The 24,575-nt window shown below is 40.2% G+C and overlaps 3 protein-coding genes across 3 annotated transcripts; all 3 read left to right on the top strand.

Annotated features, from left to right (window-relative positions):
• The first annotated feature begins 1,484 nt into the window (after window positions 1-1,484).
• LOC311359791 (toll-like receptor 9) lies at window positions 1,485-3,416 on the top strand. Its single transcript, XM_084479829.1, has 3 exons — window positions 1,485-2,187; window positions 2,440-2,933; window positions 3,278-3,416. Exons 1-3 carry the CDS (start codon window positions 1,530-1,532, stop codon window positions 3,281-3,283), a joined length of 1,158 nt encoding a protein of 385 aa, XP_084335955.1. The 5' UTR covers window positions 1,485-1,529; the 3' UTR covers window positions 3,284-3,416.
• On the top strand, window positions 3,285-4,738 carry LOC311360026 (toll-like receptor 9; the record flags this gene model as incomplete). The annotated part of the gene is made up of 2 exons (XM_084480104.1): window positions 3,285-3,890; window positions 4,014-4,738. Coding segments are annotated over 2 exons (813 nt in total), but the record flags the coding sequence as incomplete, so codon positions are not given.
• A 13,741-nt stretch (window positions 4,739-18,479) lies between these two features.
• LOC311360025 (toll-like receptor 9) lies at window positions 18,480-22,781 on the top strand. Its single transcript, XM_084480103.1, has 3 exons — window positions 18,480-18,525; window positions 19,292-22,231; window positions 22,355-22,781. Exons 1-3 carry the CDS (start codon window positions 18,523-18,525, stop codon window positions 22,559-22,561), a joined length of 3,150 nt encoding a protein of 1,049 aa, XP_084336229.1. The 5' UTR covers window positions 18,480-18,522; the 3' UTR covers window positions 22,562-22,781.
• Window positions 22,782-24,575: the final 1,794 nt, after the last annotated feature.

Here is a 24,575-nt window from a genome sequence, read left to right as displayed (position 1 = left end):
GTAGACTACTCTTAGACAAATAGTATAGAATATATCACAAATTGAGGATAGAAGGAGCATTCACACATATCTAAAGTTTAACACAATTTGTTTTTATTTGATTCCAACTATAGTATTTTAAGGTGCTAAATGTATAATAGAATATGCTATTGCCTATTAAACAGTAAGATATAAACCTGCAATCTATAAAATCAGATATCTAAACAATAAGGACATGAATTTGCTGAAATTAAATTGTCAACACCTATATTACTCTTGAAAAATCAGAAACAAATCCTGGTTCCAAAGGTTCTCTTATCGGAAATGATAAAAGATGTGATTATTTCAGATTCAATCTGTCTGGACATCGTCAAAGGAGCCTAGGATCATTTAAAACCGTTATACATTCATTGTATTCTTTATATTGATGGCTCTGACTCGCGCTAGACTGAAAATGTACATTTTAGTCCTCTAGAAATATTGCGGGTAATTCGTCATACCTAAACAACGGACCACGTGTGGAGTGTACCACGCAGGGATTAAATATAGAATGTCATTTGAAAGTGAGCTCTAAATTAAAAACAAATCTAAATTGTTGTGGTGTGTGTTTGGCATATGAGGATGAAAGCATTTTATTGTTTCTAGGAATATTATTATAATACAAAAATATGTAAATGTTTAGGATTAGAGGACATGATGTATACATTGAGTTACTGTATCTCGTCTAGTGCCTAGGCCAGCCATTTGAACATTTAATAGCTAGATATTTTTGCAGATATGTGATTCAATTCTTCCTGGTAATAAATGAAATTTTCAGGTTACCAAAATCCTATCAACAATTTATATTTCAGATATCCTAAACGTCATCCTTCCTAGGAGAAATTATCACTGTCATTGTCACTTTGATTACAGTACCTGATGAAAAAGTAAATTTATAACTTATTTCCCATTGTTCTTTTCAGGGTATCTTTCAGAAAGTGATTTTTCTATTACTGAGCCAACTTCCTTCATTGAGAGGAAGAACCCCCCTGTTTTCCCCATGTGACAATAATGAAAACGGTACTGAGGTATACTGCACTCACAGGCCGCTCGATAACATCCCTTTTTTTACTTCAATGAATGTCACGTTTCTCGACCTAAGTCACACCAAGATACGGGAAGTGAGACAGCATAAATTCTCTGGCATTCCAAATCTTATCACTCTGAAAATGACGGGGAATTGTGATCCAAAAAACCTGAGAACTAGTAAAACCTGTCGAGTCGAAATACACAAGGATGCCTTCAGGAGTCTGCACAACCTCACTTATCTATATCTGGCAGGAAACAGCCTTACCACGTTACCCTGGTTACCTGAAAGCCTTAAGGTCCTGGATCTCGAGAGTAACTGCATTTTCAACATCATCATCCGTTTTGGAACTCCACATCTAGAGCAGCTCTTCCTTACAAGAAACTGTTATTATGAAAACCCTTGCCACCAGTCATTTTACATCCATGAAGAGGTTTACAAGGAGCTATCGCATCTAAAAAATCTAACCCTGGGATACAACAATATGACATCAATACCACTAGGATTGCCAGCTTCGCTTATGACACTGGACTTGAAAGAGAATACAATAACTGAGATTCCAGAAGGGGCATTTGCAAATTTTTCCAACCTGGAGCATCTAAATCTGGAATGGAATTGTCAGCGTTGTGACCACGCAGCCCGCCCTTGTTTTCCTTGTCCTAACAATGCCTCCCTACAGCTTCACCCTAACTCATTCAATATTATAAACAGCTCCATTTGTTTTCTAAGCTTGAGGGGAAACTCTTTGAAAAACATTCCAGAAGATCTTTTTCTCCCTTTGACAAATTTGAAGAGTTTGGATCTCTCCGACAACTACCTGGCCTACACCATCCGTAATGGTACCTTCTTTACAGAGCTAAAGCAGTTAACATGGATCAGCCTCATCTATAACTATCACCCAAATAAGACATTCTCTGAGCTGAACCTTTCACCACATCTGGGAAATGTCTCAAATCTAGAAACCCTTCTGTTAAGCGGGAATTTTTTCAGCAATGTTTCAGTAAAAAGCCTTGGTGTGCTGTCCAAACTTCAAAAACTAAAGACGCTGGAGATGCGCATGAATTTCATCAGCAAGTACAACATGAGCACTCTGAGAATGTTGCCTTCCCTCACCAGATTAGACCTCTCCCAGAACTCACTGAGTTATCTCCTTTGCTATGTGTCATCTGGGTACTCTTTAGAAAAAGGCTCTCAGGATTCAAATGCGTTCAAAGATTATTCTGATTCACCCATGCTACGAGTATCAGGACACATGTATCAAACTGAGACTGAAAATGACACTTGTAGAATACCTAACAATTTCATATTTGAAATGTGGTATTTCAACCAGAAATTCTGCCGAAATAACTTGACAATTGATCTTTCTCAAAATAATGTTATTTTCCTTTATGAAGATGTTTTCAATGGTATGGAAAATGTTGTGTGTTTAAACCTGTCTTACAATTACGCAAGCCAGGCTTTAAATGGAAGTCTTTTCAGCCGCTTGAAAAGCATAGCTTATCTAGATATGTCATTCAATAGAATTGACCTATATTATTCAGATGCATTCAGTGAGTTGAACAGGACTCTGAAAGTACTGGACCTCAGTCACAACGAGTATCACTTTCGTATGAAGGGAATGGGTCATCGCCTTGAGTTTATTCACAGTCTCACTAATCTGGAAGTTTTGAATCTTGCAAATAATGGCATTGGAATGCGAATTACTCCACGACTGAGCAGCAACTCTGTGAAGTATATGTACTTTTCTGGGAATCGCCTAGATATAATGTGGGATCTAGAGGGCCAGACCTATATTCATTTCTTCCAGGACCTCAAGAAATTAATCTACTTGGACATCTCTCAGAACCGGCTACGTTCATTCGAACAACAGATCCTCTGTAATCTACCAGTAAGCATTCAGGCAGCATTCAGCATTAGCAATAATTACCTTTTCTATTTTCCATGGAACCTCACATGTCTCGGAAATCTAACACATCTAAATCTCAGTGGAAATCACCTTTCATTTCTGCCTAACAGTACTGCAGAGTTTCCACCACTAACCCTAACTCTGTTGGACCTCAGTGGCAACCACATTACGTCTCTTCCTGAAAAGTTCTTTAGTGGTGCCAACGTTTTGCAGTTTCTCTATCTCAATACCAACTTTCTCAAAGTGTTGAACCCTCAGTCACTCCCACCTCTGCTGACAAATGGCACTACTTGTCAATTGCTTACACTGCATAATAACCCTTTCAGCTGTGACTGTCACAACTCTGGATTGGATGAATTTCTGCGGACCAGCAACACACGTATTCCTCACCTAATCACTGCTGTCCAATGTGGATTCCCAGAGTCCCTGCAAGGTCAAAGTGTGCTGACCGTCGACAAGCGTTCCTGTCAGGAGTTCTATGGTCACTTTGCCTTCCTCATAAATACACTATTCACATGTGCATCTATTGCTCTGCCACTATTAAGACATCTGTATGGCTGGGATGTGTGGTACTGCCTAAAGATCCTATGGGCAGGATGTAAGGGCTACCTGCATCCTTCTGCCAGTTGCTCGCCAAAACACTATGATGCTTTCGTGGTATTTGACACAAACAACCAGGCCGTGAGAGACTGGGTTTACAATGAGTTGGTTGTCCGTTTGGAGAGCTCAGGCTACAGAAGATTCTCTCTCTGTTTAGAGGAGAGGGACTGGATCCCTGGGCTTTCCTGCATTGAAAACCTCCACCATGCTGTCCATAGCAGCGAGAAGACAGTGTTTGTGCTGTCAAATGGCACAAGAAATGGCGTTGGTGGTGCATCGGTCAACGGTGTGATATGGCAGACCTTTTTCATGGTTCAGCAGAGGCTTCTGGATGAGAAGGTATACAATGAAATAAATGTTTATAAAATGCTGCAATTTATTTGTTTACATTAATTTGCATTCCTGTCATCGTTATATTGTGGCAAGTTGTTATAAATCTCTCTTTAATTTCATCTCAACAAGGTGGACGTAGCCGTTCTCATACTGCTGGACAAGATGTTTCCCAAGCTGAAATACCTCCAACTAAGGACGAGGTTGTGCAGGAAGTCAGTGATGTCCTGGCCTAGAAACCCACAGGCCCAACCCCTATTCTGGAACCAAATGAGGACAGCACTGTCATCAGACAATCTTCAATTATATGACAACAACATTAGAGAAAGTTTCATGTAAATTCCACTCGTTATACAAAGTAACAAAGTAACAACTACTGTCTCTCTGAAAATGTGTGTAAATTTGCCAAATTACTTTTCAATGAAGATCACCGCTGTTCAACAATTGATGTGAACCTTGTCAGATGTTAAAGATAGCATAAGTAAAAGTTTTATATAATTGGCATAATCCTTTTTTTTTAAGTTTCACTAAGTTTTTTAAGTTTTTTTAAGTTTTAAGTTTCAAAAATGTGATGAAATGTGCGTGTGTATATAGAGGCTGAATAACGGTTTACTTTTTACGGTTCCTGTTCCTGCTCATTTGCATCCTTGTTCATGTAGCGTTTTAATGTAAGAACACACAACTACTGTTGGGCAATGTACTTGCTATGCTGCCATTAAGATTAATCAAACCATTGTGAAACTCATGATATACAATTAAACGATTTTAAACTTGACATGCATTCTTGTGCTGATCTAGAGAAGGCTACATGTTTTGGGGACCTTTTCAGTTCAGACACAGTTTATTGTATCTAAAGATGTATGCATACTGTGGATTGGTATTTTAATCTAGTTTTTTTAATAAAAGTGTTTGTCAATTTGGGTTGGGACTTATGGCGTAAGAGTAACCATGACTGTAAAAATTAAAAGGACTTTGTGAATTGTAATTCATGTAGACATACTGGGGTATTTCCTTGTCCTTCATTTGCATTATTTCTTTTTGGGTTTTTTTGCATTTTATTTTGGTAACTTTTTGTTAAACAATCATGAAAATCAAATTTGTCTCAGCTGCTCTTGTGAGTTTGGTGGAAAAAGTTTTAGATATAATAGCATATCTAATAGCAAAACCCACTGAAGCAGTCGTCATTTTGTTATTTACATTTAGGACATTAAGCAGACACTACTTTTATCGCTTATTTTTTTTGACTTTATGACAATGTACTTACTTAGTACATTTGTCAGAAGAAAGAGGAACAACACTATATTGCAGTCTGTACAGTAAAGATGTTCATAGAAACAAGTGCCATGCACTTACGATTGCTATGTTAACCCATCCCTCGTATACAACAAAGATAGCTAGGATAAGACGCTACACAATGCTAAGTACTATTTTTAAGTGCCAGGACATACAAGTTTACAACATACAATAAGTGTGTAAGAGGGGTGTTTTTAGGTGAGTAAGAGAAGAGAAGGGGCAGTGGGGGGTAAGGGAAGGGGCTATCCAGTGTCCAGTTGAACTACGAACAAGTGAGTCTTGAGTCTCTTGCGGAAGCTGGTGAGCGACTCTGCAGAACTGACAACGAAAGGAAGCTCGTTCCACTATTGCAGTGCCAAAACAGATGCTTTTCGTATGTTTAACACAACACAGCTTCTCTCCTCTATCTATCTATCTATCTATCTATCTATCTATCTATCTATCTATCTATCTATCTATATGTATTTGTGTAAAAAGTATAGTCATTAATAAAAGCCTCATCATGAAATTAGATAATGCAATGAATGCCATACTAAGTAGTAGTACAGAGCGTAACAATGTGATTCTGGTACTGAAAAACCCATTCATAATCTGTATAGAAGTTTAGAAGATTATTAGGCTAAATGTTGTCAACATCCAAGGTATACTTACTATGAGCCAGAATATTATTAAACAATGGTATATGCTCCCAAGTTATGCTCACAAGTTAAAGAAGAGTTTGAGGAGAACATGTTTTAATCGCGATGCCATTCAGAAGCGCTACAGTACTGTGAGAAAGTGAAAACCCTTCTCACTGTCTCTCCCATTCCAGGCAATTGTCATATTTGTACTTCCGTCGCAGTAGGGGGCAGTATCTTAGTCTATCTAGCCTTGGCCATGAAATGTTCCCCCATGTACATGGTATGGCCCGACTGGCTTTGATTGTTCCACCTGGGACTAATTGCTTTGCTTATTTAGGGGGTGTCTCATTTTGTGTTGGTAGGGCAAGGCATATATATATATATATATATATATATAAAAAAATAAATAAATAACACTAGATGTCTCGTCTGCTCTGCTGGGCAATGGAGTCGAACGTCCACACTGGGGGCCATCTTGCCACAGTTAGCTCACTCACCCATAACATGTGTTGGTAGTGGTACATGTACTTTTTACGATTTTCAAACGGTTTGGTTTGTTCTAAATGTCAGAGATGTAGTTATGACACTGCATACTTATGAATAATTATGTTATGTTCTAAAAAAAAGAATAATCTAAAATAGGTACAAGATTTCCCTTTACAAATAGTAGTAGTTTGTAAGAAACCAAACCGTTTGTAAATCCATCAAGATTTCAGCGTGATAAGAGTATTAGCATTTGTGCAGATCACTGACCTCAGGTACCACCAGAAAGCTTTCCTGTGACAAGATGGCCACCTGTGATGACGTTCTAGACTCCGCCGTAAGACATCTAGTGTTCTGTATCTATGGGTCAAGGTAGGTGCTGGCTTGATGCGAGGCCAGTACGAGGAACCATATGTTAATTTAAGCTATGATTATGCTAACCTAGGCTAAATTGCTAAAAGCTATTTTTTAAACTTTCATTCATATTTTGAACCGTGGTTTTATTTATGTTTATTTATTTTTGCATTTTTGTTTGAAGGAAATTAAACTTCACTCTTTTTTCCAAAGTGGGGTGACCACATCGCTCCTCACATTTGGTGGTAGTGGTGGGATCGTGACGTCATCTGAGAAACTGGAGAGACGAGGGGGAAGACGAGGAATCGGTGGACAGTGAGGACGAAGTCGAAGCTGCCACAGAATGGAGCAGAGGCTGTCTGTTGAACCGGCGTTCAAGCAGAAGCAGCGCTGGATGAGTGTCCAGATGCAGCTGAACCAGCTCCTGATCCAGCTCCAGCACTGGCACCTCCACATGCACCGGCCCCAGCACCTGCACCAGTAGTGCCTGTGACCTGGCCCAGGGCGGCCATCCCCAAGCTAGGAGAGGATCACAAACTGTTGGAGGCTGTCTACCAATGAGGAACTGTTGGAGGCTGTCTACCAATGAGGAACTGTTGGAGGCTGTCCACCAATGAGGAACTGTTGGAGGCTGTCCACCAATGAGGAACTGTTGGAGGCTGTCCACCAATGAGGAACTGTTGGAGGCTGTCCACCAATGAGGAACCGTCAGACTGTCCAGCAATAATGAAGCGTCAGAGTCTGTCCACCAGAAACTATGGGTTAGAGGCTCTGTAAACCAGTGTTGGAGACTAATGATTTGGAGTAATTGTTTCTGACAAATTCCCAACTGTTTTTTCTTGTTTCTAAAACTCTGAACAGAGGATGCAGCAGAAGCAATAATTGTCCTGTGCAAAAGACTCAAGTATCCCGTCGTCTCCTTTGCACATTAGTACTGAGGCCAGGCCGGTTACATAAAGTAGTACAGTCTTTATATAGACAACAGTTATTTATTTATTATTATTTGATGCTAGTGCCTAATGGTGATTTTAATTTGACTGTTTATTGTCCTAGAAACTGATGACGAGTGTTCAATAATTTCAATTACTTATAGTGGTTGTAGGCTACTGTATGCGACAGTGAGTGTGGCTGTGTTTATAGGATGTGTGTGGAAGAGCTAGGAGGGAATTATCACAGTATACCCAGTACCCCGCTCATCCTCATCGTCATCCGCTTATCCGGGGTCGGGTCGCGGGGGCAGCAGCTCAAGCAGGGGGCCCCAGACTTCCCTTTCCCGGGCCACATTGACCAGCTCTGACGGGGGGATCCCGAGGCGTTCCCAGGCCAGTGTTGAGATATTATCTCTCCACCTAGTCCTGGGTCCTTTTGGTCATCACCCATCCCTCATGACCATAGGTGAGGATAGGAACGAAGATCGACCGGTAGATCGAGAGCTTTGCCTTGCGGCTCAGCTCTCTTTTCGTCACAACGGTGCGGTAAAGCAAACGCAATACCGCCCCCGCTGCTCCGATTCTCTGACCAATCTCACGCTCCATCGAACCCTCACTCGCGAACAAGACCCTGAGGTACTTGAACTCCTTCACTTGGGCTAAGGACTCATTTCCTACCCGGAGAAGGCAATCCACCGGTTTCCTGCTAAGAGTGTGACATATTTTAGTTGTAATATTCCCTTGTGATACATTTTAGCTGTAATACTCTCACATAGCCACATAAAGCAGCACCGAGCATAGTTTAGAGGTAATTTCCCCTCACAATCGCCAGAGGGCAGCACTGAGCACATTTGACAAATTAGGCAGTAATACTCTCACACAACCTCAGAGGGCAGTACTGAGCACATTTAACAAATTAGCCAGTAATACTCTAACACAACCTCAGAGGGCAGTACTGAGCACATTTAACAAAGTTACAACATTTACACATAGGGGCAGCAACGGACACACAGAGGAAGTGTTTAGAGAGAGAAGTTTTTAGAGCCATAGAAGAAGAGGAAGTTCACAGAGGAAGTTTTTAGAGCCATAGAAGAAGTTTACTTTTACCTGTTTATAAAAAGCAACAGCTGAACAGAGGCGGGCAGAATCTCTCGGCGGCGTATCTTAGATGCCAAGCTTAGAGATGCTCTGCGCGTGTTATATACCATTCCCCTCCTTTTGTTTCATAGACGATAGACAATAGACCAAAACCTTAACCAAATAAAGTGAGTTAAAAGCGATCCTGTCTCGGCTGCCTTTCCTGGACAAAAATATCATAACAAGAGTCATGGCCTCAGATTTAGTGGTGCTGATCCTCATCCCAGCCGCTGCACACTGGGCTGCCAGCCGATCCAGTGAGTGCTGAAGGTCACAGGCCGATGATGCCATCAGGACCACTTCATCTGCAAAGAGCAGTGTTGAGATCCTCAGCTCACCGAACTGCAACCCCTCTCCACCACGACTACGCCTCGATATCCTGTCCATGAATATCACAAACATTTGAACACCGCCCACTCCGGCTCAATGCCCCAAACCTCCACAGGAATGCTAGAAAAGCTCTGCCGGAGGTGTGAGTTGAAGATCTCTAGGACGGGGGCCTCCTCCAGACGTTCCCAATTCACCCGCACTACCCGTTTGGGCTTACCAGGTCTGTCCAGAATCTTCCCCCATTCCCTGATCCAACTCACCACCAGATGGTGGTCGGTTGACAGTTCCGCCCCTCTCTTCACCCGAGTGTCCAAAACATAAGGCCTCAGATCAGCTGACACGATCACAAAATCGATCATCGATCTTCGGCCTAGGGTACTCTGTACCAGGTACACTTATGAGCACCCTTATGTTCAAACATGGTGTTCGTTATGGACAATCCATGACTAGCACAGAAGTCCAGTAACAAACGACCACTCGGGTTTAGATCAGGGAGGCTGTTCCTCCCCACCACGCCTCTCCAGGTGTCTCCATCGTTGCCCACGTGGGCGTTGAAGTCTCCCAGCAGAACTACGGAGTCCCCTACCGGAGCCCCATACAGGACTCCATTCAGGGTCTCCAAGAAGGCAGAGTACTCTGAACTGCTGTTCGGTGCATACGCACAAACAACAGTCAGAGTTTTCCCCCCCACCACCCTTAGGCGTAGGGAGGCGACCCTCTCGTCCACCGGGGTAAACTCCAACACCGCGGCGCTCAGCCGGGGATTTATGAGTATCCCCACACCCGCTCTGCGCCTCACGCCCTGGGCAACTCCAGAGAAGAATAGAGTCCAACCCCTATCCAGGAGTACGGTACCAGAGCTGAGACTGTGCGTAGAGGTAAGCCCCACCAGATCTAACTGGTAGCGCTCCACCTCCCTCACAAGCTCCGGTTCCTTTCCCCACAGTGAGGTGACGTTCCACGTCCCCAGAGCGAGCTTCTGCCGCTCGGGTCTGGTCCGTCGGGACCCCTGACTTTCACTGCCACCCATGTGGCAGCGCACCCGACCCCAGCGGGTCTCCCTGCAGGTGGTGGGCCCACAGGGCGAAGAGGAGGGGGGTGCCACGTAGCTTGTTCGGGCTGAGCCCGGCCGGGCTCCGTGGCAAACCCGGCCACCAGGCACTCGCCGGCGAGCCCTCCGTCTGGGCCTGGCTCCAGACGGGGGCCCCGGGCTTCCTCCAGGCAGGGTCTCTCGTCCTCTTTCTTGTTCTTTCATGGGGTCTTTGTGAACCATTCTTAGTCTGGCCCCTCACCTGAGACCACTCTGCCATGGAAGACCCTACCAGGAGCACATGGCTCCAGACAACACAGCCCTCAGGTTCACAGGGACACGCAAACCTCTCCACCACGATAAGGTGACGGTTCCAGGAGAGTATACCCAGTACCCACTACAAAATCTAGACTAAACCACTGGACTAAACTCCTTTAGGGGGCTTCAAGATCCTGCATCGTCCTGTCTGGGTTTATTTCACAATGATGACTGGCTCGCTTTACATTATCCCATACTTATTATATATAAAACTTGGGTGGTTTCACTTACTAAGAAAAATTTATTTATAAGGCACATTTGAAAACAGTTTTCACTGGCCAAAGGGCCGTACATGGTGCAAACAAAGGCATATAAAAGAACACAGACCACTTTATATTATATGAAAAACATAAAAATAACAACATAAAAGGGGAGGAAAGGCCAGGGAGAAGAGGTGTGTTTTGAGCCTTTTTTTTTTTTAAATGATGACGGAAGGAGCGGTGCAGCCACAGCAAAAGTTTTAATCTAGTGCGTGGAACGTGCAGGAGACCCATGCTACATGATCTAAGGGACCTGGGAGCTGAGCAGTGATGGCTGAGCTCTGTAATGTAGGGCGGGGCCAGACCATTTAGGGCTTTAAAAACCATAAGTAGGGTTTTAAAATCAATTCCGTGGTGGATGGGCAACCAGTGGAGGGATGCTAGGATGGGGGTAATATGATCCTGCTTTCTGGATCCAGTCAGCAGCCTTGCTGCGAAGTTCTGGACCAGCTGAAGGCGAGAGAGGAGTGATTGAGGGAGTCCTAGGTAAAGGGAGTTGCAGTAATTCAGCCGTGATGTGATGAAAGCGTGGATTACTTTTTCCAGATTGTGAAATGTTAAATGGGGTTTCATCTTAGCAATGACTCAGAGCTGGTAAAAACTGCTCTTGACTACAGCAGCAATTTGCTTGTTAAAGTCTGAGTCAAAGATGACACCCAGGTTTCTGGTGTGGGGTTTGATGTAGGGGGAGAGAATACTTAGGTTGGGCGTGAGAGGGGCCTTAGATTTGGAAGGGCCAAAAATAATGACTTCTGTTTTGTCATTGTTAAGTTGAAGGAAGTTAATTCCCATCCAAACTTCTCCATTTCCAGTGTGATGGAGAGAGAAACGTGTGCCTTTAGGCTTGTACACACAGCAGGCAAGTGTTCAAACAGAAACCAGATGTTTCTATCTTACTCATTCTGTCATTCTGCATTTGCTCCTTTCTGTAGGTTGTCTATGGTCAACCTCATGTTGACCGTTTTAGTAGTCTTTGAAAATCTTTTTCGTCTTCCTTCTACTTCATTGATACATTCACACTTCAAAAACATTTAAAGTAGTATTCATTTGTCATGATTGTACAAACTAATTGTATATAAAATAAACCTTTCGGGGGAAGCAAAGCAAAAATAAACTTCTGCGGAATCTCCTTGTGCGTAGGGATCCATACATTTTTTTCAATTTTGTTTTACTATTATGTATGACTAAAGATATACAGAGACAGCAACAGTTTATTAGACTTCATTAGATGATCGCTTTCGTATCATTACACTTAATAACTACATTACACTAGCTACAGTGAGGCAATGCAGTATTTCTTTCCTGATCAGCATTTTTGTGTGGGGGGGAGATAACTACATCTAAAGCGTTAACTACATCAAAAATGTTTGAAGCTACAACCTTCAGCTTTGTAGATAACAATGACTTCTTTTTGATTTGTACTTTAATGATTACTCTTATGATTAGAGCTAACATTAGTTGTGTATTAGTATGATTTTAATGTCTCAAGCAACAGAGCTCGCAGTGCAGTCCTTTGAATGCACAAACTCAAGCAGGCTGCAGTTCACATCCCTGTCAAAGGAATCAGTAATGAGAAGGAATTTCAGATTTTGGTTAAATGCTTGTATGGTAAATTGATCTGTGTGTGATCTAAATATCAGAAAACTAATCTAGTACCTAAATTACCTCATTTTATTTTAACTGAACGCAATAACTGTCTTTGCTTTCTCAGTCTTCACCAGAATGCTAAGTAAGAAAGAACCTATTTCTGATAAATACATGTCTTATAAACTATCTATGATATTAAAGTTGTATGCTCTCTTAATTTCTCTACATTGTCTTAATTCTTAGCAATGGCCTTTGGCCACAAGCTTCCATAAATTGCATTGAATAAACAAAATGTTCAAAATGTTCAAAACAAAATAATACATTTTTACAAATAATCATTAATATGCTGTAATAGTCAATGTAATGAGGAATCTTGGTAACGTGACCAAACCATCGTCTTTCACTTCTGCAGAGCTGTCAGGACCAACAGTTGTGTCTCCACTTCAACATCAGTCCAGTAGAGATAATAATAATAATAATAATAATAATAATAATAATAATAATAATAATAAATTGGACTTGTATAGCGCTTTTCTCGCACTCAAAGCGCTTCACAGAGGCAACATACAACAAATAAATAAACAAAAATAAATGCAAACTTGATGGTCTAGGACAGGGGTATTAAACTAAAATTCAAATAGGTCCAGTTAGAGAAAATGTCCTCAAGCAAAGGTCCAGAACATCATAATGTCTAACTTGCGTTATGATTCAGTGTATATTGAAGTAGCCTAGTAGTTGTATCAACGTCTGCATGTAATCAACAACTGACTGTCAGATCAATATAGGAAGAACAATTTAAAAACATTTTGACAATATTTATTGTCACTTTTATACAATTATACAGATAATACTGAAGATATATTATTTAAGGAGGTTCCACTGACTCAACTGAAACTAATCTCTTCAAGGAAAAGAAGGGCTGCATTTAAAATCTAAATGGTGAAAATAAATTCAAATGTAATCCAACTGTGTTCAATCATTTGTGTCAATTTCATGATATTAAGGTGAAATTTTTATTTTTTGTACTACATGATAGTCAAGCATATGGCTACATGTTTTGGGGACCATTTCACTTTACACACACAGTCTATTTATTCAGTTTGCCTTATCTCAAGATGTATGCATACTGTGTATTGGTATTTTTTATCAAATTGTATTAACAGTTTGTCAAAGTAGGATGGGACTTCGCTCTGCTTGTAGATATGGCAAACATTATAAACCGTAATTGTAAAAAAAAAATACCAACATCATTTTTTTCAGAAATACTGGAGTATATACTCGTCCTTTATGATGCCTGGATTGTTCTGTTGTAGATATTCTTTGGAAAATAAATAATTTAACACAAATCTGTATCTGCTGCTCATGTTTGAACTTGCATGGAGATGAATAGCTTTTGTATAAATTTTTTTACTATTCAGCTCCATTCAGTGATTGTGGCTCCTCAACTCGTTTGTACTATGTGGGATGGCCTTTGCTCTTTTACTTCTTGAGGAGAAGATGTGTGTTTCATGCTCACTGAAAATGTACTTACTAACTAATAACTAATAATAAATATTATATTTAGAGATACATTGTAATACATTGTATGGTATTTTGTAGAATGCCTCGTGGGCAATAATAGCCTTTATCATGAAATTAGATGATGTAATGATCGCCATTCTAAGTTGTATATATATATATATATATATATATATATATATATATATATATATTCATAGATATAGTATTCCTTTATTGGTTTATTTCTTATCATTAGTTAATGACACCAAGAGTGGAGTGACAATGATCTCTAGTTAGTTAAGCACTTACCTGTGGAGCTGGACACGTTACTGTACAGATTCATTTACTTTTGGAGCACAAATGTCTAAAAATACCTGTTTCGATTATTATTAGTCCTACCTGTTAACAGTTAAAGTATAGATTTCGGTACAAATAAGTGTTGGAGTCTTACTTACGGGAGGTTTGTTAAAGCGGTTTGTAAAGACTTGCGTTTCATCCTGGTGAACTATCAAGGCTCTATAAGCTATGGCCAGGACAACATCACCTCGTTACCTAGCAACCTGCACAGCCAGTATGTACAAGATATTAATGTGGCTAAAAAACTGCAATAATAACATGGAGGAGTCCAAATGCTCTCGGCATTGTTTAATATTAATTAAACCCTATGAATATATGTATGTTCTCAAGTAGACTTTTAGCCTCTAGTATGTATATTTTCAAGTATAACAAATGTCTAAAAATACCTGTTTCGATTATTATTAGTCCTACCTGTTAACAGTTAAAGTATAGATTTCGGTACAAATAAGTGTTGGAGTCTTACTTACGGGAGGTTTGTTAAAGCGGTTTGTAAAGACTTGAGTTTCATCCTGGTGAACTATCAAGGCTCTATAAGCTATGGCCAGGACAACATCACCTCGTTACCTAGCAACCTGCACAGCCAGTATGTACAAGATATTAATGTGGCTAAAAAACTGCAATAATAACATGGAGGAGTCCAAATGCTCTCGGCATTGTTTAATATTAATTAAACCCTATGAATATATGTATGTTCTCAAGTAGACTTTTAGCCTCTAGTATGTATATTTTCAAGTATAACTTTTTGGTGGCACAGTGGCGCAGTGGTTAGCAATGTTTCTTCACAGCAAGAAGGTTCTTGGTTGAAACCCTGATTTCATTGTCTATATGTGCAGGTGCATGGAAAATGTTTGTCTGCCTGATCCTGCTGTTTGGGAGCAGATGCTGAGCCATTGTCATTGAAAAAAAAAAAGTCATTGGTCTCCAAAAGATCACTTAACATAGAATCATTCACAGTCCACACAGTCAGTGAGTGGGTTACAAAGTAGCCTACCCTGCCACTAACTAATGTTAAATGTTCATGTTTTTCTTAAATCTCTAAAAAAAAATCGCTGCCTAGTTAAAAGCTGGCAAAAACTGTTTGACCAGAGTGGTGGAAATTCTTAGAACTGTATTGACAACGCAACTCTAAATAAACGTAAAAGTCTCAGCAGGGAGGCCACACAACACTACAAGCATATACAAAGGTTGAAGCGCTACTCACTACTCCTTTCGGCCATCTCAGGATGTAGCTCGTGGTATTGCTGCGTCTGAGTCAGCCGAGGCGTTCCCAGTTCCCCTCAAGGGCAATATGCGTGGTGTAAACAGTGAAATGGTTACTATGGATAATAAATAAGGGTTCCCAGATCAATATGTCTTGGATTTTATGGAAATGTCCAATACAAGAGCCAAGCACATTTGTAGGTGTACAACAAATGGAATGGATGGAATAAAGATTAAAACTGATAATCATCCAAATGATTGGATAATTATCAAGATTTATGCCCTAGATGTGTCGTCTTTTTCTCCCATCGCAGAGGGCCATTCATGCTCAGGGGCCCCGGGCACGTGCTCAGATTGCCCACATGGCAACCCGGTCTCACACAAAAATGTGTAATATCTACGTTAATACACAGTAGGCCTACAAACAAACCGTATTCGTATTCATTCATGAAAAAAAGGGAGGGGGGGGAAGCGCCGGTGTCATGCCAATGTAGTTACCCCCGATAAAAATTGTCATTTATAGCACATCTGTCAAAATGTATGTTTTTATTCTTCCTACGTGTTTACGATCTTTATTCATTCATTGCACTGCGGCTGAACTGACAGCTGTCCGCTGGAACCAGCTGATCGTATTTTATTCCTATAGACTAATCCACATTTCAGTTGCAAAATCTGCGGATATATAACTATAACATTGATCATGGTAGGTAGGTATCGCAATTATAATGCATTTCTTTACCCCACACAAATAAATTCGAAATATAGCAAAAATAAGTATCCCTTCTCTATAATGCACACTGAAGGAAGAATATACATGAATAGATTATTCTCTCCTAGACATGTTATAGGGGGACACACATTTTGTCAGACTGTATAGGCCTACTTTCGACCTGCCAAAATATGTATCCCCTACTTAAAATGAGCACTCCCTGTCCTGCCATCAAGTGCTTTATTTTACACATACTTCAGATCATTAATAACTATTGAAAATATAAACATGTTTCCTCCTCTTTCCTAGCCAAAGTAATAGGGGAACACCAGTAGTTAAGCTTTTTGAATCAGTAGTTAAGCTTTTCAAACCATTCGTTCAGCAGTAGTTAAGCTTTTTAAATCAGTAGTTAAGCTTTTTGAGTTAAGCTTGTATCCCCTACAACTTCAGATCATTAATAATAACTATTGAAAATATAAACATGTTTCCTCTTTCCTAGCCAATGCTATAGGGGACAAACATTTTGTCAGTAGGCCTATGTACTTTCAACCTTCATGCAAAGTCATGCATCATACTGAGTTGTTACTCTTTCGCAAACCATTCGTTCACCAGTAGTTAAGCTTTTTGAATCATTCATTCACCAGTAGTTAAGCTTTTTGAATCATTCAGTATTTAAATGGGACCTATTATGGTCTTAACTACTGGTGCCCCCCTATTACTTTGGCTAGTAAAGAGGAAACTTTAAATGTTTATATTCTCAATAGTTATTATTAATGATCGAAAGTATGTGTAAAATAAAGCACTTGATGGTAGGACAGAGTGTTCATTTTAAGTAGAGGGTACAAGCTTAACTCAAAAAGCTTCACTACTGATTAAAAAAGCTTAACTACTGATTCAAAAAGCTTAAAGGTCCCATGACATGCCACCAGGTGTGGTGTGATTAGCCGTTCCAAGCCGCTAACTACTGCTGAACGAATGGTTCAAAAAGCTTAACTGCTGATTCAAAAAGCTTAACTACTGATTCAAAAGGCTTAACTACTGGTGAAGAGGAAACGTGTTGATGGTAGCACTTGATGGTAGGACAGAGTGTTCATTTTGAGTAGGGGATACATATTTTGGCAGGTCGAAAGTAGTCTGATAAAATGTGTGTTCCCCTATTATTTTGGCTAGGAAAGAGGAAACATGTTTATATTATCAATAGTTATTATTAATGATCTGAATTATGTGTAAAATAAAGCACTTGATGGTAGGACAGACAGTGTCCGTTTTAAGTAGGGGATACATATTTTGGCAGGTCTGACAAAATGTGTGTCTCCCTATAAACTTGTCTAGGAAAGAAGAATCTATTCATGTATATTCTTCCTTCAGTATGCATTATAGAGAAGGGATACTTATTTTTTGCTATTTTTCGAATTTATTTGTGTGGGGTAATGAAATGCACTAGGTCTATAATTGCGATAGGCCTACCATGATCAATGTTATAGTTATCCCCAGATTTTGCAACTGAAATGTAGATTAGCCTATAGGTATAAAATACGATCAGCTTGTTCCAGCGGACAGCTGTCAGTTCGGCCGCGGTGCAATGAATGAATAAAGATCGTAAACACGTAGGAAGAATAAAAACATACGGTGGCGACCGTGGGCGTGGTCGCCGTGTCCAGGGTGCCGCAACGGATCCTGGGGGGGTTTGGAGCAATCGCAAGTTGGACCTCTGGCGCCCTCCTAAGTCCTTTGCAGCAGAGACATTGTGTGGGGTTTGTCTCTGTGGGTGTGTTAGTGTTGCTGTAGTTTATTTAGTTATTTAGTCCGACACCGTCAGTGTGATGGTCATGGCGATCTGTTGAGCCATGTGTTTTTGTGTGTAATGCGTGTGTTCAAATAAAGGCAACTCTCGAGTGGTGTATGGGGCGCAAGAGTTTTATGACGTGCTGCTGCTCGCCACAATACATTTTGACAGATGTGCTACAAATGACTTCGTAACAACCTCGTTGATAACAAACATATTGGAAAACATGTAGCCTACTTTTAATTCAGTAAATAACGAGAAGAAATATCAGATTCTAATGTATTGCTTGCCTGCTAATTTCAATTCTGTGTTTCCCCTACTTGTCAGGTAGCCGGTAGTCTATACTTGGGCAACAAGTACTCCCCAAAGTGGATACAGAGTCGGATGGTTTCATGAACGTCTAGATTAAGACAGATAAAAGCAGTGGATATCATGCATATAAATGGCTACGATATCAGGGTACCCTGGAGGTGAAATAAGACGCTGTTTTTCAGGAAAGAGTGATGTCCAACTTGGACATCACTCTTTCCTATTTTTGGAAATAATCTTGGGATAACTTCCCCATCCATAATCTTCCATAAATTGCATTGAATAACCCAGGGTGCTCTTCCCTTTTTTCACACACCATTGCGGTTCAAAGGGAATCTGAGTAACATAGCAGGACATAACCAGCATGTTTCACTTCTGCATAGCTGTTATCACGGTCACACAGCTCAGACTCTGCTTTAAGATCAGTCCAGAAGAAATAATGGTATGTAATTTATATTTTGTTTTCACTGTTAATCTATCAAATTGTATTATGCCAAGCTAATGATATAGGATTTTTTTTTTTACCTGATTCGAACGCCAAAGACTATAACCCTAACAAAAAGAATGGAAGATAATTCCCTGTGCTGAAATTGCGTAACCCTAATTTACATCTCACTAAAAAATTTGCAGAGCGAAATGCAATCTGAACTGAGCATTCACACATAGCCAAATACACTAATTGAAGGTGCTAAATATATTAATATATGTATTTGCTGTAGCCTATTAAACTAACCAATATAACAATTAGATATAAATTATAAATGATGATTGAGGAGGAGATGCAGTGTATAAAGTGTACAATACAATGATTGTAGCCTATGCCTTATTTGGCCCTTATTAATGTTCATATATTATATTATTGTTTTTGGATATCCAGAAAAGTATATTAAATTACCGTTAACAGATATCCACAATACATTTGTGGATACCTGCAATTGCATTGTTTCTAGTCATAATGCTAATTGTTGATATCCGTAATTACATGTTTACTAGTCTAAAATTATGATAGGAATGCACTTCGATTAATTATGAAAATGGCTTTCCATACGTAACCCTCTCTTTACACCTTTGGAAAGTCACATAGAAAAATGACCATAACTGATTATACTGCTCTTTTTACTTATTTATACAATACAAAACCGCCAGTCAAGAATGAAGTCACTGATGAAATAGTCAATTTATAACTTATTTCCCATTTTTCTTTTCAGGGTATCTTTCAGAAAGTGATTTTTCTATTACTGAGCCAACTCCCTTCATTGAGAGGAAGAACCCCCCTGTTTTTCCCATGTGACAATAATGAAAACGGTACTGAGGTATACTGCACTCACAGGCCGCTCGACGACATCCCTTTTTTTACTTCAATGAATGTCACGTTTCTCGACCTAAGTCACACCAAGATACGGGAAGTGAGACAGCATAAATTCTCTGGCATTCCAAATCTTATCACTCTGAAAATGACGTGGAATTGTGATCCTAGAAGTTCTGAAAATACAAACGACCTCCCCTGTGGAGTCAGAATAGACAAGGATGCCTTCAAGAGTCTGCACAACCTCACTTATCTATATCTGGCTGGAAACAGCCTTACCACGTTACCCTGGTTACCTGAAAGCCTTAAGGTCCTGGATCTCGAGTGTAACCGCATTTTCAACATCATCATCCCTTTTGGAACTCCACATCTAGAGCAGCTTCTCCTCACAATGAACTGTTATTATGAAAACCCTTGTTACCAGCCACTTAACATCCATGAGGATGTTTACAAGGAGCTATCACATTTAAAAAATCTAACCCTGGGATACAACAATTTGACATCACTACCACAAAGGTTGCCAGCGTCACTTATTGCTCTGGACTTGAAAGAGAATACAATACCTGAGATTCCAGAAGGGGCATTCGCCCATTTCCCTAACCTGGAGGAACTAAATCTGGAATGGAATTGTCAGCGTTGTGACCACGCAGCCCGACGTTGTATACCTTGCCCTAACAATGCCTCCCTACAGCTTCACCCAAACTCATTCTATGCAAAAAACAGCTCTATTAGATATCTGATCTTGAGAGGAAACTCTTTGAACAATATTCCAAAGGGTCTTTTTCTCCCTTTGACAAATTTGGGGAGGTTAGATCTCTCCGACAACTTCCTGGCCCACACCATCCGTAATGGTACCTTCTTTACAGAGCTAAAGCAGTTAACATGGATCAGCCTCATCTATAACTTTCAACCACTAAGGATATTCCCTGAGCTGATCCTTTCACCACATCTGGGCAATGTCTCAAATCTAAAAACCCTTTTGTTAAGCGGGAACTTTTTCCGCACAATTTCAGAACAAAGCCTTGTGGTTCTGTCCAGACTTAAACAACTTAAAAAGCTGGAGATGCGCATGAATTTCCTCAGCTATTTCAATATGAGTACTCTGGGAATGTTGCCTTCCCTCACCAGATTAGACCTCTCCCAGAACACACTGAGTTATCTCCCTTGCAATGTGTCATCTTTAGAAAAAGGCTCTCAGGATTCAAATGTTTTTAAAGATTATTCTGATTCACCCATGATACTAGTATCAGCACACATGTATCAAACTGAGACTGAAAATGAGACTTGTAGAACACCTAACAATGTTGTGTTTGAAATGTGGTATTTCAACCAGAAATTCTGCCGAAATAACTTGACAATTGATCTTTCTCAAAATAATGTTATTTTCCTTCACGAAGATGTTTTCAATGGTATGGAAAAGGTTGTGTGTTTAAACATGTCTTACAATTATGCAAGCCAGGCTTTAAGAGGAAGACTTTTCAGTCACTTGAAAAGCTTAGTTTACTTAGATATGTCATACAATAGAATTGACCTATATTATAGAGAGGCATTCAGTGAGTTGAACAAGACTCTGAAGGTACTGGACCTCAGTCACAACGAGTATCACTTTCGTATGATGGGCATGGGTCATCGTCTTGAGTTCGGCAGTCTCAAAAATCTGGAAGTTTTAAATCTTGCAAATAATGGCATTGGAATGCGAATTACTCCACGACTGAGCAGCAACTCTGTGAAGTATATGTACTTTTCTGGGAATCACCTAGATACAATGTGGGGTAAAGAGGGCCAGACCTACATTCATTTCTTCCAGGACCTCAAGAAATTAATCTACTTGGACATCTCTCAGAACATGCTACATTCATTCGAACAACGGATCCTCTGTAACCTACCAGTGAGCATTCAGGCCATCAGCATTAGCAATAATTACCTCATTACTTTTCCATGGCTGAACCTCACATGTCTCGGCAAACTTAACCATCTAAATCTCAGTGGAAATCACCTTTCATCTCTACCTAATAGTGTTACAGATTTTCCACAAAATCTTTCCGTCTTGGACCTCAGTAACAATCAGATAAGCAATCTTTCTGATAAGTTCTTCAGTCGAGCCAACGTTTTGCAGTGTCTCTATCTCAATGACAACTTTCTCAAAGTGTTGAACCATCAGTCAATCCCATTCCAGCTGATAAATGGCACTTCTGTTCAGTTGCTTACCCTACATAATAACCCTTTCAGCTGTGAATGTTACAATTCAGAATTGGAGGGATTTCTGCGGACCAGCAACACACGTATTCCTTACATGACCACTGCTGTCCACTGTGGATTCCCAGAGTCCCTGCAGGGTCAAAGTGTGCTGACCATTGACCAGCGTTCCTGTCAGGAGATCTATGGTGGCTTGGCCTTCCTCTTAAGTACACTCTTCACATGTGCATTTATTGCTCTGCCCCTGTTAAGACATCTGTATGGCTGGGATGTGTGGTACTGCCTACAGATCCTATGGGCAGGATGTAAGGGCTACCTGCATCCTTCTGCCAGTTGCTCGCCAAAACACTATGATGCTTTCGTGGTATTTGACACAAACAACCAGGCCGTGAGAGACTGGGTTTACAATGAGTTGGTTGTCCGTTTGGAGAGCTCTGGCTACAGAAGATTCTCTCTCTGTTTAGAAGAGAGGGACTGGATCCCTGGGCTTTCCTGCATTGAAAACCTCCACAATGCTGTCCATAGCAGCGAAAAGACAGTGTTTGTGCTGTCCAACGGCACAAGAAATGGCGTTGGTGAAGCAACGGTCAACGGTGTAATAAGGCAGACCTTTTTCATGGTTCAGCAGAGGCTTCTGGATGAGAAGGTATACAATGAAATAAATGTTTAGGAAATGCTTTAATTAATTTGTTTACATTCATTAGCATTCCTGTCATCATTATATTGTGGCAAGTTGTTATAAATCTCTCTTTGATTTCATCTTAACAAGGTGGACGTAGCCGTTCTCATACTGCTGGACAAGATGTATCCCAAGCTGAAGTACCTCCAACTAAGGACGAGGTTGTGCAGGAAGTCAGTGATATCCTGGCCTAGAAACCCACAGGCCCAACCCCTATTCTGGAACCAAATGAGGACAGCACTGTCATCAGACAATCTTCAATTATATGACAACAACATTAGTGAAAGTTTCATATAAATCCAACTGTTTCAACAAAATAGCAACTACTGTTTCTCAAAAAATGTGATGAAAATGTGTATATATAGGCCAAATTAATATTCAATATAGACTGTTCAATAATTTATGTGAATCTTGTGAGATGTTAAATATAAGGTATGTATCCCTTCTCATTTAGCATTGAAGGGTGTACAATAACGTCATGTGACGCTTTCTAATGTAAACATGTAAAACACACGTAGGACTTGCTATGCTTCCATTGAGATGATTCATTGCAATGCATGATATGTATCACATTAAATGATGGAACATACATGGATGCTGAGAACTGATTATAGCCTATCTTAACTATTTTGGTAAGAATACAAGACTAGGGTTAGAATATGTTTTAGTATTATAGTATTCCAATCTCCTTATTTAACGATGTGATCCAAAATCTCTAGGCCAAGGATATTTATGGCAATAGGCCTATCCAAAAAATGCACTTCTGCCGACTCCTTCTGAGGAACATAAAAGCTATTTAGACCTGTTGAATGCCTTGTAGAATATTTGAAAAAGGTATGTTTATCCTGTAGACATTGTATTTCATGCAATGAATTGTTAAAAAAGTGAGTGTTGTTTCTAGAAAACAATTTTAATACATATGAAATGATCGATTATTGTTTGCGATCAAATGTTAAAGAGAGACAACCCAATAATGGCTTCCTCGTCGTGGAAACGACCCTGTGCGCGGCGCGCATTGGACAGGGTGCGCGCTCACGCGGCAACGCTAGCAGGACACAGGTCACAGGAAGAAGCTGAGCAGTTGGTGATATGACGCCAACGTTGCAATGGGTACGAGCCGGACTTCCACAGTGATGGGGAGAGATGGAGCGTCTCCTGTCCCGTAAGGTAGCTCGTGTAAATGTGTTTTTTTTGCAATAACTTTGCCATTCAAATCAGTGCAACTGTGTTATTCCGTGCGGTAGCCTAATTCTTATGTAATGCACTAACTCATGCAGTCGTGTGCATATGACAACAACTAATCCCCTCTCGAGCCATGGTCATAGTAGAGTTATTTGGCTTCTGGCTGCATGGCGTCTGCATGCACGCCGTCAACCACTCCCCTTTTCCCGAAAAATAGGATGTCATGTCTAGTTTATCGGTGCTTCATAGTGAAAGTCCATAGTTCTTGCAGAGTAAATCTTGCTTGACACACAAACGCCATACGATCATTTAGTTGTGTTGGTATCAACTTACACCAAAAACTGACGGCCAAATCATATCGGAGGAGGACGCGGTTATTCTTCGTCCAAAATGCAATGTAGCGTTTTGCCAATTATATGTCATATATATACACACGTGAATAAGTTTATTTCACACTCATTTAGGCAATTTTACGGATATGCTATGCGTAAACTTTCGCTTCCCGCCACTAAATTGCCTATTTGTTTAACTGACGTCAAATATGCATTACGAATAAATTACGCATACTTCATGACGACCTAAGAGGAGTCGAAGCATTTTCAGAAATGTATATATATGTTTATATATATTCTATATTTCTAACATCATCTAAAAAAGGCCCTACATAATTTTCACAGTAGCCTCTCTATAGGCGATATGAGTCATGGCTTTCACTAGAATAGATATAGTAGATTTCCTTCTTTTTCCGTCGCAAGGCTTAATTCATTGTCTCATACAATGATGGATAAAGGATTGGCAGCTCGGGTATGATTGACAAGTACATTTGACCATTCTCTCAGTTGCATCCCATTCAGCGACAGCGTACTGCACCCTATCCTCTTAGATTAGAGGAGGGATTATGAATTGGATTTGCATCCACTCTGCAACCAGTCCCTACGGTCTGGACCACTGAATTTGACTATTTTGGTATCTACGCTTGTATAGGCATGTTTAAGCATTGTTATAATTAGTGTTCTGGTTTTCGGATTAGTCTATAATTCATTACAAAGTTTTGAGATTTTTTTTACTTAGTGCCAATTCAACATTCCTGGCCAATACACGCCTACCTACACAGATGTATACAATTAAT

Source organism: Micromesistius poutassou, assembly GCF_964030765.1.
Source record: "Micromesistius poutassou genome assembly, chromosome: 15".
NCBI classification, from domain to species: Eukaryota; Metazoa; Chordata; class Actinopteri; order Gadiformes; family Gadidae; genus Micromesistius; species Micromesistius poutassou.
This window is presented reverse-complemented; position numbering and strand designations above follow the sequence as displayed.